We start from the raw sequence: 18,104 nt of genomic DNA, 5'->3' as shown, positions 1-18,104 counted from the left end.
AAAACGGAGTTTTGACATGCCTGCCCTAGATGCTGCTCTGTTACTGATGATCTTGGAGTGCCTTCTACAGACTTCTACAGCAGTTTCTCAATTAGGACAGCTTGACCATGCAGGGTAGCCTCAAGTTTGAATTGCTGCAGTGTTCTCTCGGAGGGGGCAATGCTTGACATTGTTCTGGAAGCTGTAGTTCAGGGATCAGCAACCTTTTTCAGCCATGGGCCAATCCACCATCCCTCAGACCATGTGGTGGGCCGGATTATATTTGCGGGGGTGGTGGTGAATGAATTCCTATGCCCCACAAATAACCCAGAGATGCATTTTAAATAAAAGGACACATTCTACTCATGCAGGCAGGCCCCACAAATAACCCAGAGATGCATTTTAAATAAAAGGACACATTCTATTCATGTAAAAACACGCTGATTCCCTGACCGTCTGCGGGCCGGATTGAGAAGGCGATTGGGCTACATCCGGGCCTTAGGTTGCCTTACCCCTGCTGTAGCTGCTGCAGAATATGGCAGCTAGGCTGCCTGTGGGGAGCGAACTGCAGCCAGCACACAACACCTTGTCTGCAGGATCTACAATGCTTGCTAATTGCTGCTAGGTCAAGTTCAAGGTTTTGGTACTAACATACATGGCTTGAAACAGTTTGGGGACCAGGTGGTTTGAGGTCTTACCTCTTATATACCCAGGAGGTCGCTTTGTTCTGCAAAAGAAGCTCTCTGTGAAGTCTCTAAGCTATCAGAAGCCCCCGTCCACAGCAGGGCTTTTACTGCCACTGCCCACATCTTTCTATTGTATGATTGTTAATCACCTTGAAATTTATGTGAAAGCCAAGTCATAGATTAATAAACAAACACGTAGCAACTGCTTTCAAACTGTTTGCTGAGGAACTCTGGGGTTTCTTGGAAGCGTGTCCTCATTCTCCAGTGTGAAACATAGATAAAGCCCCCTAAAAGACAGGTCGTCTGCCATTACCAGTCTTCTCTTAAAATAGAGATGGCTAAACTGCTGTCCTTCTGATGTTGTTGGGCTTCAACTCCCACCAGCCCTAGCCACCATAAGTAATGGAAGATGATGGACATTGCAGTCCAGCAACATCTGCAGGAGCAGAGGTACTGTATTTTTAATACGCCCCTTATTTTGAGGGACTCCAATTTAAGAAAATGGGGGGAGATCCATCCGTGTATAAGACTCCCTGAAATTTTGGACATTATTTTTTAGGGGGGAAACCTTGTCTTATACACGGAAAAATACGGTAAGTTCCTCCTGCTGTACAATATAGTATTACTAAGAAATGTGTGGGTTCTAGAGCACATGGTCACATTGGGAGTGTAAGAAATCTGAAAACCACAGAGAGATAATTTAAGCACAATATTTTCTTTAGATGTTGCAGAACAAGTGGAAAACATCACAATGATACATCTAATCTCGCATACACAAAGTGGCCTTGGCAACACCTTTTGATGTAGCAACAAAACAGACCCCTAACCCTTGCATGTGTTAGCAGTATTTCTAAAACAATGTTTTCATGAGGTATTTTGATAAGTTCCAGGCTAAGTCTCTCTTTCCAAGTTCTAACAGCCAATTCATCTTTATCTTTTGTGAGGCTTACTTTAACAGCAAATATGTAAGGTCTGCAGTGTGTTGAGGAATAGCAAGCAAACTCACAGTTTCAGATTGAACTTGGATATGTAAAGTGGATGATTGTTTTTCCCTCCCAGCTTGTCTGGCTGACCTGAAGGGCTTTCATGTTGTATCCTCCCTGATACAACTGGACATGGGCCATGAAAAATAAAGAGATGGCATTCCAGTGCTTCCTTTTATTTATTAGGTTGTTCGTTTTTTCCTGAGCTTGCATGTGTGAGTGTTTTTATCTGGAAACAATCAAATGTGAATTATCCTGTTTTTATGGAATGCTAGGTCATTATTGTTCTGAAATTGTTTGACAAAATTAAGGCCATATTAAATCTTTTATAACGATCGGGAGAATTCCTAAATCCTGCTCTTTTTTGCCTCTGCTATAAAAGGATTGCACATAATCAGCCAAAGCAATTTCAATATGACTCAAAACCAGAATGTTTGGATGTCTGAAATGTGCCTGGCTTTCAAAAAGCTTAAGCACATGTGTAAGTGACTTAGTAAGACTAATCCTCTGATAATATTGGGAAAGTACATAAGTGTATCCAGGATTGGTCCTTTGTTATGCATTCCAAGTAGGAAATTTGACTAGTGAGTCCAGATGTACATTAGGCACAACTTAATTCTGAAGCTTTGCAGGCCTAACTAATGAGTATCCTGGCCCTCTGAATAGCAGTGCCACAAAGATCCCCACACCTCAGTAGGTGTGCCAACACAAATTAAGGAGCCTATCCCTCCTGTATTTCCATAAATATATATATTCTGATTTCTGGGAGTGATGGAATGAGTCTACATATCAGTATATTCTCTGAATGCATTGACCAGTTAGGGAAAGGTAACACTGGAGGTTTTGGGGGGGGGGTTGTTACAGGTTTGTTGCTCTTGTGGGATATAGTATGTACATACCCTCTTTGTCACATCATGTTACAGTGGTTGAACTTGTCCAAGAAACTCTCTCAGATTATTGGAGATTCATTCCCCGTGTCTGCAGTCATGGGATTGTTGTCTATCACATGACTGTGTATGTTTTGACTCCACAGAGTGGGAAGTGAGGGAGACAGGATGTTTGTGTTACTGTGTTCTGTGAAGTGGGACTATTGTCCTCTGTTCTTTCTCTTAGCTCCTTCCTCTTTCTCATCAGACAGCAAAGTCAGAATGCTCCGAGTGCTTTATATGTAAATAAATGTAGATTAGCCAAATGCTGAGCTACTGAGTTCTGTTACGCTGACTGCGCAAACACTGCGGATCCCTAACTGTGCTGATGTCTGTTGGCATCAGTCGCTGTGATGTTCGGGCAGAAGAAAGCTTTTGAAGCTCCCGAACAATCGACCAGGAAGGAGAGAATATGCCAGTCGGGCATGTTTCTCTGCCAGGGTCCTACTCAAGAGTAGGACGGATCCTGACACAGATATCTTCCAACATTCCCTATGCAAAAAGATAGCATGGGAACCAGTTCAAAAGACTAGTCTGAAAAGGTATTGAAGACTTGCCACAGTTTGTGCCAGTTAACTTCTAAATATGTCTAGGAAAATGACTTTCCTGCGGTCATCAGCAACTTTAATAGATGTGTGATAACCCTAGAAACATTGTGAAATGGCAGCCGTGTCAAGTGATTGAGAAATTCAAGTACCACATAAACGCTTAACCAAGCCACTTACCTGTCTGCCTGCATTGTTGCCTTTTCTTGATCTGGTGAAGAAAGGATTCATAGTCCTGACTGAGAACCGAGGAAAGAAGCAAAATTTAATTATAGTTTTGTCCACACAAGTCAGCCTGTTTTATATCAGATGATTTTTCTGTTCTTGGCTGTAGTTAAAGATACACTCAAGACTTCCAGGTGACCAGTTTTAACCAATTTGCACTCACATTTGTATAAATGTAGCTACAGCAGCTTGCTCAGTTGAGAATTCCCGGTGCCTGTATTTTCCTTTGCCTTCAGTATACAGAAAAAATATATATTTCTGATGGAGTATATTGACTTTTTTGGTATGTGTTCAAATAAATCTATGAGCAGTAAATTTAGTCTACAAAGTATGTTACCTTTAAAATTACATCTCATTTGCTATCAAAACCACTGATTGCTTAGTATAAATTGCTCTTGCTAAATGTGCAGAAGGGAAGGACAGAGCTCAAAAGTGTGTGCAATTTGTGATCACAAAGAATTGGTTCCAAATCACTCAAATGCTTGAGAAATCCCACAGTTGGAACTAATATTTTTAGAGATGGTAAGAAGATTTTTTTTGTGGGCAACGAAAATGTTAAAATGGTGTTTGAGCTTTGTACTTCTGCTTCTTATTATAATTCTTTCTGTCTTTCTTTACGCAGATACGATCCCATGCTCAGTTTGGTGATCTCTGCCAGAGGACCACTGCTGCTTCGTGCTGCCCCAGCTGGACGCTAGGCAATTACATTGCCATTTTAAACAACAGATCATCCTGTCAAAAGCTTGTGGAGAAAGATGTTTCTCACACTCTGAAGCAGCTCCGTACATGTGCCAAATACTACTATAATGGGACCCTGGGACCAGATTGCTGGGATATGGCAGCCAGAAGGAAGGACCAACTCAAGTGTACAAATGTGCCTCGTAAATGTACAAAGTACAATGCTGTTTACCAGATTCTCCACTACCTAGTAGACAAAGATTTTCTAAGCCCAAAGACTACAGACTATGTCTTACCAGCTTTAAAGTACAGCATGCTCTTTTCACCTACTGAAAAAGGGGAGAGCATGATGAATATCTATCTGGATAACTTTGAGAACTGGAACTCTTCAGATGGAATAACCACCATCACAGGGATTGAGTTTGGAATAAAGCATAGTTTATTCCAAGATTACCTTTTAATGGATACTGTGTATCCTGCTATAGCCATTGTGATTGTTCTCTTAGTCATGTGCATATATACCAAGTCCATGTTTATCACACTGATGACTATGTTTGCAATAATTAGCTCCTTGATCGTTTCTTATTTTCTTTATCGGGTAGTATTTAATTTTGAATTTTTCCCCTTTATGAACCTCACTGCACTGATTATTCTCGTCGGGATTGGGGCGGATGATGCTTTCGTATTGTGCGATGTGTGGAACTACACAAAATTTGACAAGTCTCAAGCTGCCACTTCGGAGACGGTGAGCATCACCCTGCAACATGCTGCCCTTTCCATGTTTGTCACCAGTTTTACCACCGCCGCTGCCTTCTATGCCAATTATGTCAGCAATATCACAGCAATCAGATGTTTTGGTGTTTATGCTGGCACCGCCATATTGGTGAACTATGTATTAATGGTAACCTGGTTACCTGCAGTCGTCGTGTTACACGAACGGTATCTACTCAATATATTTAGTTGCTTCAGAAAGCCTCAGGCAAGTGTGTACAATAACAAAAGCTGCTGGACAGTGCTGTGCCAAATGTTCCGCAAGGTTGCTTTCGCAGCGTCAGAAGCATCCCGGATATTTTTTGAGAAAGTGTTGCCACACATAGTTATCAGGTTTCGCTACATCTGGTTGGTCTGGTTCCTGGCCTTAACTGTTGGGGGAGCATACATCGTCTGTGTGAATCCAAAGATGAAGCTGCCATCCCTGGAACTCTCCGAGTTTCAAGTGTTCAGGTCTTCCCACCCTTTTGAACGCTATGACGCTGAGTACAAAAAGCTGTTCATGTTTGAACGTGTCCACCACGGAGAGGAGCTTCATATGCCAATCACTATTATCTGGGGGGTCTCTCCTGAGGATAACGGGGACCCCCTAAATCCCAAAAGCAAAGGGAAGCTGAAACTGGACAGCACTTTCAATATTGCAAGCCCAGATTCACAGCTCTGGATTCTGAAGTTTTGCCAGAGGCTGAGAAATCAGACCTTTTTCTACCAAACAGAAGAGCAGGACTTCACGAGCTGCTTCATTGAGACGTTTAAGCAGTGGATGGAAAATCAGGACTGCGACGAGCCGGCTCTCTATCCGTGCTGCAGTCACTGGAGCTTCCCCTATAAACAGGAGGTTTTTGAGTTATGCATCAAGAGGGCCATCATGGAACTTGAAAGAAGCACAGGGTACCATTTAGACAGCAAAACCCCAGGGCCTCGCTTTGACATCAACGATACCATCAGAGCAGTAGTACTGGAGTTCCAGAGCACCTACCTCTTCACCTTGGCTTACGAGAAGATGCATCAGTTCTACAAAGAGGTAGATACCTGGATTGCGGATGAGCTGAGCACTGCCCCTGAGGGTCTAAGCAGTGGTTGGTTTGTGAGCAATCTAGAGTTCTATGATCTCCAGGACAGTCTCTCTGATGGCACTTTGATTGCCATGGGTCTTTCCGTGGCTGTTGCGTTCAGCGTAATGCTGCTCACAACATGGAATATCATACTGAGCCTTTATGCAATAGTTTCGATAGCAGGAACCATTTTTGTCACAGTTGGATCATTGGTCCTTCTTGGCTGGGAGCTAAATGTTTTGGAGTCTGTCACCATTTCTGTTGCTGTCGGCTTATCGGTAGACTTCGCGGTCCATTATGGTGTTGCTTATCGCTTAGCTCCCGATCCTGACCGAGAAGGGAAAGTAGTCTTCTCCCTCAGCCGCATGGGTTCGGCAATTGCTATGGCTGCGCTGACCACATTTGTAGCCGGCGCCATGATGATGCCTTCCACCGTTCTGGCATATACTCAGCTCGGTACATTCATGATGCTTATAATGTGCATTAGTTGGGGCTTTGCGACCTTCTTCTTCCAGTGCATGTGCCGTTGCCTTGGACCCCAAGGTACTTTTGGTCAGATTCCTCTGCCGAAAAGGCTGCAGTGCAGCGCCTTTTCCCAGGCGCTGTCGGGGAACAAAGGGGACGGGGAACAAAACAAAGCTCAGCCTGCCAGTAAGTATCAGTTGGACTCTAGAGGTCAAAAAACGGGCATGGAACATGAGCATTACGAATTGGAGCCTTTGGCATGCCATGCCAACAACTGCAGCACGTTAGAGAAGAGAACCTATGAAGAAACGCACATGTGCACGGAGCTCTTAGATGGCAGGCTTGCAAATGAGCACGTCCTTCCCCAGTCAGCGTATAACAGCGACCTGAACGTAAGCAGCAAAAATGAATTCAGGATAGGCATGTTGTCTTCTGGTGAGCAGGACACCACTTGCCAGCTCTTATGTCAAAACCAGCAGTGTAGTTGCTCAGTTGATTATAAGCATGTGAGCATGAAATGGAGCCCCCACTCATGTCAGCAGTTAAAATTTGGGGTCAAATGAAACTTCATGCTACCTCTCTTCTCCTTTGTCCAGGAATGTGCATAGCCAGAGTTCTGTAGTTTGCACAACTGCTTTGCATCATTCTTTGGATAGATATGTGACTACCGTCCCAGCAAGTTCTGCACTGTAACTGTCTACAGAGCAGGTTAAGATAGCCCCTGAAATATTTTTTCTCCACTTACAGCAACTGTTTCAATCCCGAAGTCTTCCAAATGCCAAGGAGAACTTGAGAACTCCTCCAAAGGAAGCAAGTTCTTCTCTGTTTATCTTCAAGGGTGTTGGTTCACTCTTGTTGTGAAATGGAGAAAAACGTATCTAATAATCAGAAGGGACTCTTGTGATAACTGCAGAGACAAATGGGTTGTAAGAGTCACTGAAGTAAATGGGAACAAAAACAGAACATCTAAATCAAAGCAAAATCCGCAAACTGAAACTGAGTGCCTCCAGAACTTACGACAAACTGCTTCAGGTGTGAGGGCTAACCAGAATAAATGGAAATATACAGAAAACAGTACATCAACAAAGGCTTGGTTTTGAGTTGTGGCCTGAAAATTCCTGGTATTGTAACAGAACCATAACAATAAAGTGCAATTTTGTTGAGTGTCATATGCCAAACAGTGAAGCCCATGTGCCTGCTGTTGTTAGCACACCCAGAACTTTCCCATGAAAGTTTGCTAATAAAAAAACCTATAATAAATCTTAAACTTGTTGGTTCTGTCTTTTTTTGTGGGGAGATCTTTTCTCTTTTTAAAAGTAAGAATATTCCAACCTGGCCAAGCTGTCAAACACAAAGACATTAAAGTTAACACTCTCGAATTAAATGCTTCCTTAAAAAGAAAGGTGTATGTGTGTTAGTTCTCTTAACTCATACAAGTTAATTAGGTATTGTTCTCAAGAATATGAAGCCATGTTTAATTTAGGTCTTGGTGGAAAAAAAACAGCAATGCATCCACACAAGCTGAAAAATAAAACATTTGTTGTTGTTGTTTAGTTGTTTAGTCATGTCCGACTCTTCGTGACCCCATGGACCAGAGCACGCCAGGCACTTCTGTCTTCCACTGCCTCCCGCAGTTTGGTCAGACTCATGTTTGTAGCTTCGAAGACACTGTCCAACCATCTCGTCCTCTGTCGTCCCCTTCTCCTTGTGCCCTCCATCTTTCCCAACATCAGGGTCTTTTCCAGGGAGTCTTCTCTTCTCATGAGGTGGCCAAAGTCTTGGAGCCTCAGCTTCATGATCTGTCCTTCCAGTGACCACTCAGGGCTGATTTCCTTAAGAATGGATGCGTTTGATCTTCTTGCAGTCCATGGGACTCTCAAGAGTCTCCTCCGGCACCATAATTCAAAAGCATCAATTCTTCGACGATCAGCCTTCTTTATGGTCCAGCTCTCACTTCCATACATCACTACTGGGAAAACCATAGCTTTTACTATACGGACCTTTGTTGGCAAGGTGATGTCTCTACTTTTTAAGATAACTAATTATCTATTAAAACATTACTAATCACCTTTTGGCAAGAGAGGATTAGTCATTGAGGTTATAATTATGCTGCTGAGGGGTTCTTGCGGTGTGGTCAGCATAAGTGATGGAGGCTCCGCCTTCCCCAGAGGAATAAAGTCGCAGCTGGCAGGGAAACAGGAAGGTCCCAAGCAGAGGAAAGAGACAGACAAGGTACTTGAAATGAGCAGAGAATCAATGTGTTGGAATGAAGGAAGCAGCAAGAAAAAGAGGAGGAATCTAAGAGAATGCATTACAGTTCCTAAACAACAGGTGGGAAAAACATTTCCTGGTCTGCCAAGACTCTCAGCAGTTTGCAAGTGGTGTGGGTGTAGATGTGGAGTTTGTGAACCAATGTGCTGTATTATTCTTACTATTCTATTATCTATCTATTTACATTGGGTCAGCTAGAGACATCTCTTAAAGGATCAGGGAGGCTAATAAAACGACAAAATTCCCTGCACACAGATTTTCTCATCTGCTTTTAACATTATAAAAATAATCTGCTTCTACCATATGTATCATGTTGCACGTTGACTTGGATCTAAAGAGATTACAGGTTTAAAATGGCACCAACACACATTAGCTATTGGCATGATGTCATAAATGAGATTTGTCTAAATTTATTGCTTGTATAACATTCACAAAGAAGACTGAACCTAATCAGAAGCACAAATTGTACAGACTCTAAATGTTACCAATCTGTTTCACAACTCACGGAATAGTACCGTTGGGTAAATTAGTTCAAACAAATGCTTGAATTTTTATGTGCTTCTCACTTTACATTCCCCAAGAGTTCCAACCGAAAAAGCACTTTCCTCCTGCTCTTTTGGCATAAATGAATGTCATGGGCACCTATTTGAATAGCAATTAAAAATAGCCCGCTCTTCATGAGTTACACTCCCTCTGAAGGAGCAGGTATGCAACTTGGGGATACTTCTGGACCCACTGCTGTTGCTTGAGGGTCAGGTGGCTTTGGTGTGACACAAAGTGCCTTCGATCAGCTTTGGCTCATGTCCCAGCTACACCCCTCTCTGGACACAGGTAGCCTAAGTTCTGTCGATTATGCTCTGGTAACCTCTAGGTTATATTACTGCAACACATCATATGTAGGGCTGCCTCTGAAGACTGTTCAGAAACTTCAGCTGGTGCAGAATTCAGTGGCCAGGTCGCTCTCTGGGGCTGGATGCTTTGAGCACATAGTGCAAATCTATATTGTGGCCAGTTATTCCATAAAATCAAGATGATGCCAAACATTATGGAAAAATTACCAGGTTGCAAATATCCTATACTCTTCTGGAGAATTTGGGAATAATTAATTATTTGCTACATTCCAGTCTTGCCATGCAAAATTGGATCTAAAGTCATGATTATCATTGCTCTCTTCTGGAGAGCACAGCGCATGCGTGCCTCCAATACTGCTTCATCACCAGCACAATGGCAGTCCATATCTGTTTTCCCATAGTTTTCTACAGGGGAAGGAAGACAAGGAGTAGGATGTTTGGCTACATCCCAAACAGGATAAGTGCTGCTACTTCTTTTTCACCTTCCTCCTGCCCACGCCCACCCCATCTGACTATTTTATGTGGTTGATCTGGCATCGATCTACACACAGGAGGAGGTATCAGAAGGCTCTGGGAAACCAAGATTTGTAGAAAAATAAATGATATTTTGTGAGGAGCCTAGGTGGGGTACCCTCCACCCAAAAGATATATCAATAAGGACAGCATACTCACTGGAATGGAATGGAGTATCCTGGAAAGGGATGTGGTCCACTGGCAGGCACCCTGAGCAGGAGCACATCACGCAACAGCATTTAAAGAGGACTACCAATATATTGAACTGCGCCTGAAATAGAAAGCCGTTACAATTGTTAAAGTGTTGCCGTAAATGCAACTCTCCCGTTATACAGATTGCTTCCAGTATGTCAGCAAGGTAGAAAGGCACAATTGGAAACTAAATCCTGTCACTTGTTTGAGATCCTTATCACCCATAGCCATCCTAAAAAAATAATAATTGTGACTTGCCTGTTGTTGCTTGCTTTAATGCCCAGGGAGTCTTTATTTAGAAGATTTAAAAACAACAACAACAATAATAATAAATGTTATTTATACCCTGCCCTCCACCAGGTATTAAAACGATTGAAATGCAACTTACAACCAAGATTAAAATACAACATTAAAATGCAGCCTCATTTCAGTAGGAACTCAAATCAAAAACTTTTTACTCTCTTGGGATGCAATTCTGAAAGCGCTAAAATACTAGAGTAAATCAGGGCCAAATCAAAGCCACGAGAGTTGACACAAATAAAAACAAATGCTAAAACATGGAGAGGCTGCCTAAATAACATTTTAGCCACCTGTTTAAAAAGGGCAGGCTCATGGTTCCAGAATCTTAGAGCCAGTCCTGAAAAAGATGGTTCAGCAGTGTTCTCCGAGTGAGAAGGCATCCCTGGCCCAGACCATAAAGATAAGCATCACCACAGCCCAGAAACAAATCGGCAACAAGTGAAGTCTTTGCACATTGTTCCTTTGGCTCACATAAAAAAAAAACTATTTTTGCCGCTGCATTCTTTTTTTTTTTTTAATATTTTTTATTAAACAGTTTTTATAACCACACAAACATAACATAAAAACAACAAATACATAAACAAACAAAAACAGAAACAAAACAAAAAACAAGTACCATTTCATATCTTAATTTCTTATACCTTTCTTCCCCGACTTCCTCATGCCTCCCTTTTCTGTATTCCAGATTCTAATCAATTACTCAGCAAATCTTCCCTTATTTTACTTTAAATTTAAGCTAATCTTCCTTATTCTCCTTGTCTTAACCATTGCTAATAGTAACCATTTACTTTCCAGTCCAACATCATTCTAACTTTCATTAATTTTGTAATATTTCTTTAAATAGTCCTTGAACTTTTTCCATTCTTCTTCCGCTGCTTCTCTTCCCTGGTTTCGGATTCTGCTCGTCATTTCTGCCAAGCCCATGTAGTCAATCACCTTCATCTGCCATTCTTCCAGTGTGGGTAGATCCTGTGTCTTCCAGTACTTTGCAATGAGTATTCTAGCTGCTGTTGTAGCATACATAAAGAAAGTTATATCCGTCTTTAACACCCCTTGGCCGACAATACCCAAGAGAAAGGCCTCTGGTTTCTTAGGAAAGGTATATTTAAATACCTTTTTAAGTTCATTATAGATCATTTCCCAGAATGCCTTAATCTTCGGGCACGTCCACCAAAGGTGAAAAAATGTGCCTTCCTTTTCTTTACATTTCCAACATTTATTATCAGGCAAATGGTAAATCTTTGCAAGCTTGACTGGGGTTATGTACCACCTATAGATCATTTTCATAATATTTTCTCTTAAGGCATTACATGCCGTGAATTTCATCCCGGTGGTCCACAACTTTTCCCAATCAGCAAACAAAATATTATGACCAATGTCCTGAGCCCATTTAATCATAGTTGATTTAACCGTTTCATCTTGTGTATTCCATTTCAGCAGCAAATTGTACATTTTTGACAAATTCTTAGTACTGGATTCTAACAATTCAGTCTCCAGTTTTGATTTTTCCACCTGGAAGCCTATTTTACTGTCCAATTTAAACACTTCATTTATTTGGTGATAGTGCAACCAATCTCTCACCTTCCCTTTTAATTTCTCATAACTCTGCAATCTCAGTTTGTCCCCTTCCTTTTCCAGAATTTCCCAATATCTTGGCCACTTCGACTCCATATTTAACTTTTTAACTGCCTTAGCTTCCATTGGCGACAGCCACCTTGGAGTTTTGTTTTCCAGCAAATCTTTATATCTGACCCAGACATTTAATAGTGCTTTTCTGACAATATGGTTTTTAAAACTTTTATGTGCTTTAACCTTGTCATACCACAAATATGCATGCCACCCAAAAATATTGTTAAAACCTTCCAAATCCAAAATGTCTGTATTTTCAAGAAGCAGCCAATCTTTTAGCCAGCAGAAAGCTGCCGCTTCATAGTACAGTTTAAAGTCTGGCAGGGCAAACCCCCCTCTTTCCTTTGAATCCGTTAATATCTTAAATTTAATTCTGGGCTTCTTGCCCTGCCAGACAAATTTAGATATATCTTTTTGCCACTTCTTGAAACAGTCCATTTTATCCATTATTTGTAATGCTTGGAACAAAAACAACATTCTTGGCAATACATTCATTTTTATAACTGCAATTCGACCTAACAAGGAAAGCTTCAAGTTTGACCAAATCTCCAAATCTTTTTTCACTTCTGTCCAAGTTTTTTCATAATTATCTTTAAATAGGTTCACATTCTTAGCTGTCATATTTATACCCAAATATTTCACTTTTTTAACCACAGTCAACCCCGTCTCATTCTGAAACCTTTCTTTTTCAACCTGTGTTAAATTTTTCTCCAATACCTTAGTCTTTAACTTATTCAATTTAAATCCTGCCATTTGACCAAACTCTTGAATTATTTCCAAAACTCTTTTCGTGCTAGCTTCTGGCTCTTGTAATGTAAGTACTAGGTCATCTGCAAATGCTCTCAGTTTATATTGTTTAGCTCCGACCTGAATCCCTTTAACCAGCTGGTCCCTCCTAATCATATTAAGCAAAACCTCCAGGACCGATATAAAAAGTAGTGGGGAGATAGGGCACCCCTGACGTGTCCCTTTTTCAATCTTGAACTCTTCTGTAACCACATTATTTACAATTAATTTTGCTTTCTGTTCAGAGTATATTGCACCTATACCATTTTCAAACCCTTGGCCTACCCCCATCCCCCGGAGGTTCTTCAACATAAAACTCCAAGATATATTGTCAAAGGCTTTCTCGGCATCCACAAATATCAAAACAGCCTTAGTGTTTATATTCACTTCCAACTTCTCCAAAATGTCAATTATATTCCTTACGTTATCCGACAAATGCCTTTTCGGGAGAAAGCCCGCTTGGTCCCCATGAATCTCCTCCATCAAAACTCTTTTCAATCTCTTTGCTAAAATATCAGCAAAGATTTTGTAATCCACATTTAGTAACGAGATGGGTCGGTAGTTCTTAAGTTGAGTCTTTTCAGTCTCTGTCTTTGGTATAAGTGTGATGTAGGCCTCCCTCCACGTGTCGGGTGCCCTTCTCCCCTCCATGATCTCGTTGCAGACTTCCTTCAAAGGTTGTATCAACCCTTCCTTCAAAACTTTGTAATATTTGGAAGTCAGTCCATCCGGTCCAGGAGATTTGCCCAACGTCATGCTTTGAATGGCATCTTCTATTTCTTGTGCTGATATCTCCTGGTTCAAAATTGTCTTACTTTCCTGCGAAATCTTTTTCAGCCCATTTTTCTCGAGGAATTGTTGTATATCCATTTCTTTCTGCGGCCCTTGTGTGTACAGTTGTCTAAAGTAGCTCTGAAAACAGTTCCTAATTTCCGCTGGGTTACATATGTTCTTTCCTTCCACTTCTATGTTTGTTACCGTGTTGAGTTTTTGTCTCTTCTTTATTTGCCAAGCCAATAACTTGCCACATTTATCTGCAGATTCAAAAGTCTTTTGTCTCATTTGTTTAATTTTCCATTCTATTTCTTGATTCATCAGTTCCATGTATTGTGTTTGATATAATTTAATTTCTCTTAAAATCTCTTGCGATTTTGGCTTCAATCTTAGTTTCCTTTCCCCTTCTTTTATCTTTTCCAAGATTTTCTCTTTCCTCTCATTTTGCTTTCTTTTCTTTAATGTATTTTGTTGTATCAAAAACCCTCTCATCACGGCTTTACTTGCGTCCCATACTATTCTTTTTTCTACTTTAGTCCTTAAGTTAATTTCAAAATAATCTTTCAAAGTTTTTTGGGCCTTCTTACAAATCTCCTCGTCTCTAAATAAGGTGTCATTCATTCTCCATCTGAAGGAGCCAGTTGTTGTTTGCTTCATCACCATCTTTACTGCGTTATGGTCGGAGAAGGTTTTTGGGCAGATTTCCACTTTCTTTATGTTCGACGCCATACTGCTAGTCACCCAAATTTGGTCAATCCGTGTCCATGTCATTTTGGCTTCAGAAAAGAAGGTTCCCTCTCTTTCTAATGGGTGTTTTGTTCTCCAAATGTCAATCAAGTCCATATTGTCAGTCATTTCAAAGAAAGTTTTTGGTAGTCTTCCGTCTTTTGTAACTACCTGTCTTAGTGCTTTGTCCATATTTGTTGAAACTACTCCATTCATGTCACCCATCATAATTAAATTGTAATCCATGTAGTCCATCAAAGTCTCATGCAACTTCTTAAAGAATTCAGCTTTCCCTTCATTTGGTGCATAAATTCCCACTATCAAAAACTTTTCTCCTTGAGATTGAATTTCAATTGCCAAATATCTTCCTTGGTCATCTTTAAAAATTTGTTTCGGTTGCAAATTTTCCTTTGCATAGATCACCACTCCTCTCTTTTTTACTCTGTCTGAAGATATAAATTCTTGTCCCAATCTTTTATTTATTAATAATTTTCTATGTGCTCTTGTCACATGAGTCTCTTGTAAACAAATCAAATCCAATTGGTCTTTCTTTAAAGCATGAAATATATTTTTTCTTTTTCTGGGAATATTTAAACCGTTACAATTCCAGGTTAAAAGTTGCAGAGCCATGATGGGGTTATTTACTCTTTCCTCCTACAGCTCCCAGTTGTTGTTCCTCTTTTGTCGGTGGTTCCGTATCCGTATCTAATGGTCCCTTGCTTGAAGGATGCCCTTGTCCTGGAAACGTCTCTTTCTGTAGGTCTTCTTCGTGTTCTCCTAAGAACTTGTCTTTATCACTCACTGTCTTTATTCTTCTTTTCTTCCCCTTGTATTTAAAAGACAAGCCTTGGGGAAACTCCCACCTGAATGGTATGTAGTTCCTTTTCAGCAGTGTCACCAAGTCCTTGTAAAAGCCTCTTGCATCCAAAATACTTTTGGGAATATCTTTAAAAATCTCAATATGAAAATCTTCAATTTGAAGGGTTGTTTGGTAGTGCAGGTTCAGTATTTTGTCTCTCTCCTCCTTTGATCTTAAAGTTATTAAGCAATCTCTGGGTCTGTTCTTCCTCTGCCTTGTTCCCAGTCTAAATGCACTCTCTATCTTAAATTCTTCCTTATCCAGCTCCTGCTTCCAAAAGTCAGAGAATTCTTTTGTCAAGTAATCCACCAAGTTGTCTCCTTCCTTTTCCGGCACAAGTCTGATCCTTAGGTTCCTCTCCTTGCGTTGCATATCCTGCATAGAGAGTGCCAGCTCGTACTCATCTAGCTTCCTGTACACCGGTGGAAACTTTTCCTCGGCAGCAGTTGCAATTTCTTTAGCTTCCTCAGCTATCTTTCGTGTTGTAGATGAATCTTCCAGTAGTTTCCCAATTGCTTCTGCATTAGAGTTCACTTTGTTCCCAAGGTCAGTTATACTTTTTGTATTTAAATCAATTTTCCCAGAGATTTCTTCAATTTTCTTATTTGTTTCAGTGCCTTGCTTTTTTAGTTCCTCCAAAGAATCATTTATTTTCCCCAGTGCCTTAGCAAATGCTTCTTCTGAAGACATTATTTTCACTTTTGCCTTTGAGACAGCTGCAGTTCCAGAGGCTCCTGATACAGAGGCCCTTCTTTGCATAGAAAGATCGACTTTGTATTGTCTACCAGATCTCAAGGTTGTTTCTTGTGAGTCCTCTTTCTCTTTACCATCTGCCATAACAAAGTCTTTCACTCAAGGTCATTCCCACACTCTTAAGCTGTCAGAAAAAAAAAATTCTCAAGTTTTAAGCTCCACTTGTTGCTGAAACTATTCACAAGTCCTCTAGAGGGCGTAAAGTCAATTCTTTGCCTTCAAGTTGGTCCCACACTTTCCAAAAAACAAACAAAAGCCCTCCTAGTCCCTTTCAATTATTCTTTTTTCTTTTTAAAAGATCCAGATCAATAGTGTCCTGCAAATAACTTTACTGTGCAACAAAATAAAGTATTTCAAGTTGAGAGTAGCCAAAGTCAATATTACAGTTACTTTTTAACCTTCTTGTAGCGGCAGTCCTTAGCCGGTTCCTTTTCTCCGGCAGTCCGACCCCCAGGTAAAGGAGCAGCGGTAAACAGTTCAATTTCTTTTAAGCAGGCAGGAAAGCACTTTAAAGTCTTCTTCCCCCCCCTCCTGCCTTCGGGGGAGGGAGTTCTTTGCTTGGTGGTGGATTTCTTAGTTCGCACAACTCTCCTGTCAAAAAGTTACAGCTTGAATGCCTTTCGCTTTGATCTTGCTACACAACGGAAAGCAGACTTCCTTTTTAGTGCTTGTCCGTCTCGGTGCCCAATTTCTTTAATTTTAACGTCCAATTATATTTTAAAGTTCAATCCTACTCACGGAAAATTGTTCTTTTTAATCCAAATTCACCGGAAGAAATCAGCGCTCTCCGCTAATGGCGACGCGGCTTCGCTTCGCAGGCTGGGTGAAAGCGACTCTCAGCACCGCTCCACACACCCTCCGCTGTTCCGTAGCCTTTAAAAAGGCTATTTCACAACGTCGGGGGGGCGCAAAGGTGCCCGCCGATTCTCCAGTTCACAGGCTACGCGCCTGTGATTTTTGAGGGTCCTCGCTCCGCCGTGGCTGCAGGACCCGAACCCACGAAGCAGATCTCTCCCGGAGCTCCGGGAGAAATCCGCCATTAAGCGCTGGCGCTAACCGGAAGGTATTTTTGCCGCTGCATTCTGAACTAATTGCAATTTATGAACAACCTTCTAGGGCAGCCCCCTATAGAGCACATTAGTGCAATTAAACGATTACCAGGAAATGTGTCACAGTGTTCAAGAACAACTTTCTCTTAACTCAACATGTTGCATTAAATTCAGCATGGTGGTAAACCAGTTATCTCCAGTCTTTCACTGGACTTAACCATCCAGGGGTCCTTTACCTTTTATCTATCTATGAAGTACAAAAAGTGTTTTTCAGCCTTGGGTCAGTGTGTGTGTGTGTGTGTGTGTGAGAGAGAGAGAGAGAGAGAGAGCGCAGGTACTTTAAGAATTCTATTGTGAAAACCTCGTAATTTTGCTCACCTCTTTAAGCAGAACTGAGCACTGAGTGGGTCTTATATGACTCAAATACAGGGATCTCTGTTGGCCGGCATCTGTAGTCACTGTAGTGAAGTGACTGACAATCATTTTCTGCAAAGGAAAAGGCAAGTCACACATTGCTGGTTCATATCGAACTAGTGTTTATTTTTGTTCTTTTAAAGACTAGCCCCAAGCAATGTAAGTGAAGAGTTTAGAAGAGTAGCTGTGTTAGGGCCAAATTACATGTGTTATTAGTCATGTGTTTAAACAAGTGTGCTTAACCTTTCAGAGAAAAAGCAACCTCAGGGCCCCAATCCACGACTGATCTCACACAGTTATTGTTTTTCACTGAAAAGTGCTCACGTCTTACCTTTTCATTTAGTTTCTGTCTACTCCAAAAAAAAGTAAGGCAAGCAATGCCACATTTTATTAATTTATTTTGGAACAGAAAGAAATTGAATATGCAGCCAGCTTATTCATGGACATAACCATGCCTGCTCTTCTCACCTTTGGAGTTCAGATTTCACTATTTTGCAGTATAAAACAGCCAGACAGACAAAACATTTTAGTAGTGAGCAGCCATACTGAGGAGAGCTGGTTTAAAAAGCGATTGGGAAAAAAAACCTGAACAAAATTAAATGCTGATCAATTAAAATAAAAAACAACTGAACACTCTTACAACATAAATGCATGAGGAGAAGGTAGAGAGGAGA

The 18,104-nt window shown here is 41.0% G+C and overlaps 1 protein-coding gene across 9 annotated transcripts in view; it reads left to right on the top strand.

Annotated features, from left to right (window-relative positions):
- The window catches only part of DISP1 (dispatched RND transporter family member 1), an 85,712-nt gene extending 78,132 nt beyond the window's left edge, over positions 1-7,580 (top strand). For all 9 annotated transcript variants that reach the window (XM_053383087.1, XM_053383086.1, XM_053383092.1 and 6 more), the window contains one exon: positions 3,967-7,580. In XM_053383087.1, coding sequence (XP_053239062.1) covers positions 3,967-6,876 — 2,910 coding nt within the window. In that variant the 3' untranslated portion in view covers positions 6,877-7,580. The remainder of the gene's footprint in view (positions 1-3,966) is intronic.
- Positions 7,581-18,104: the final 10,524 nt, after the last annotated feature.

The sequence above is a fragment of the Podarcis raffonei genome, chromosome 3, assembly GCF_027172205.1.
Source record: "Podarcis raffonei isolate rPodRaf1 chromosome 3, rPodRaf1.pri, whole genome shotgun sequence".
Lineage (NCBI taxonomy): Eukaryota > Metazoa > Chordata > Lepidosauria > Squamata > Lacertidae > Podarcis > Podarcis raffonei.
The sequence above is the reverse complement of the archived record's forward strand: the minus strand, read 5'-3'. Positions and strand labels throughout refer to the sequence as shown.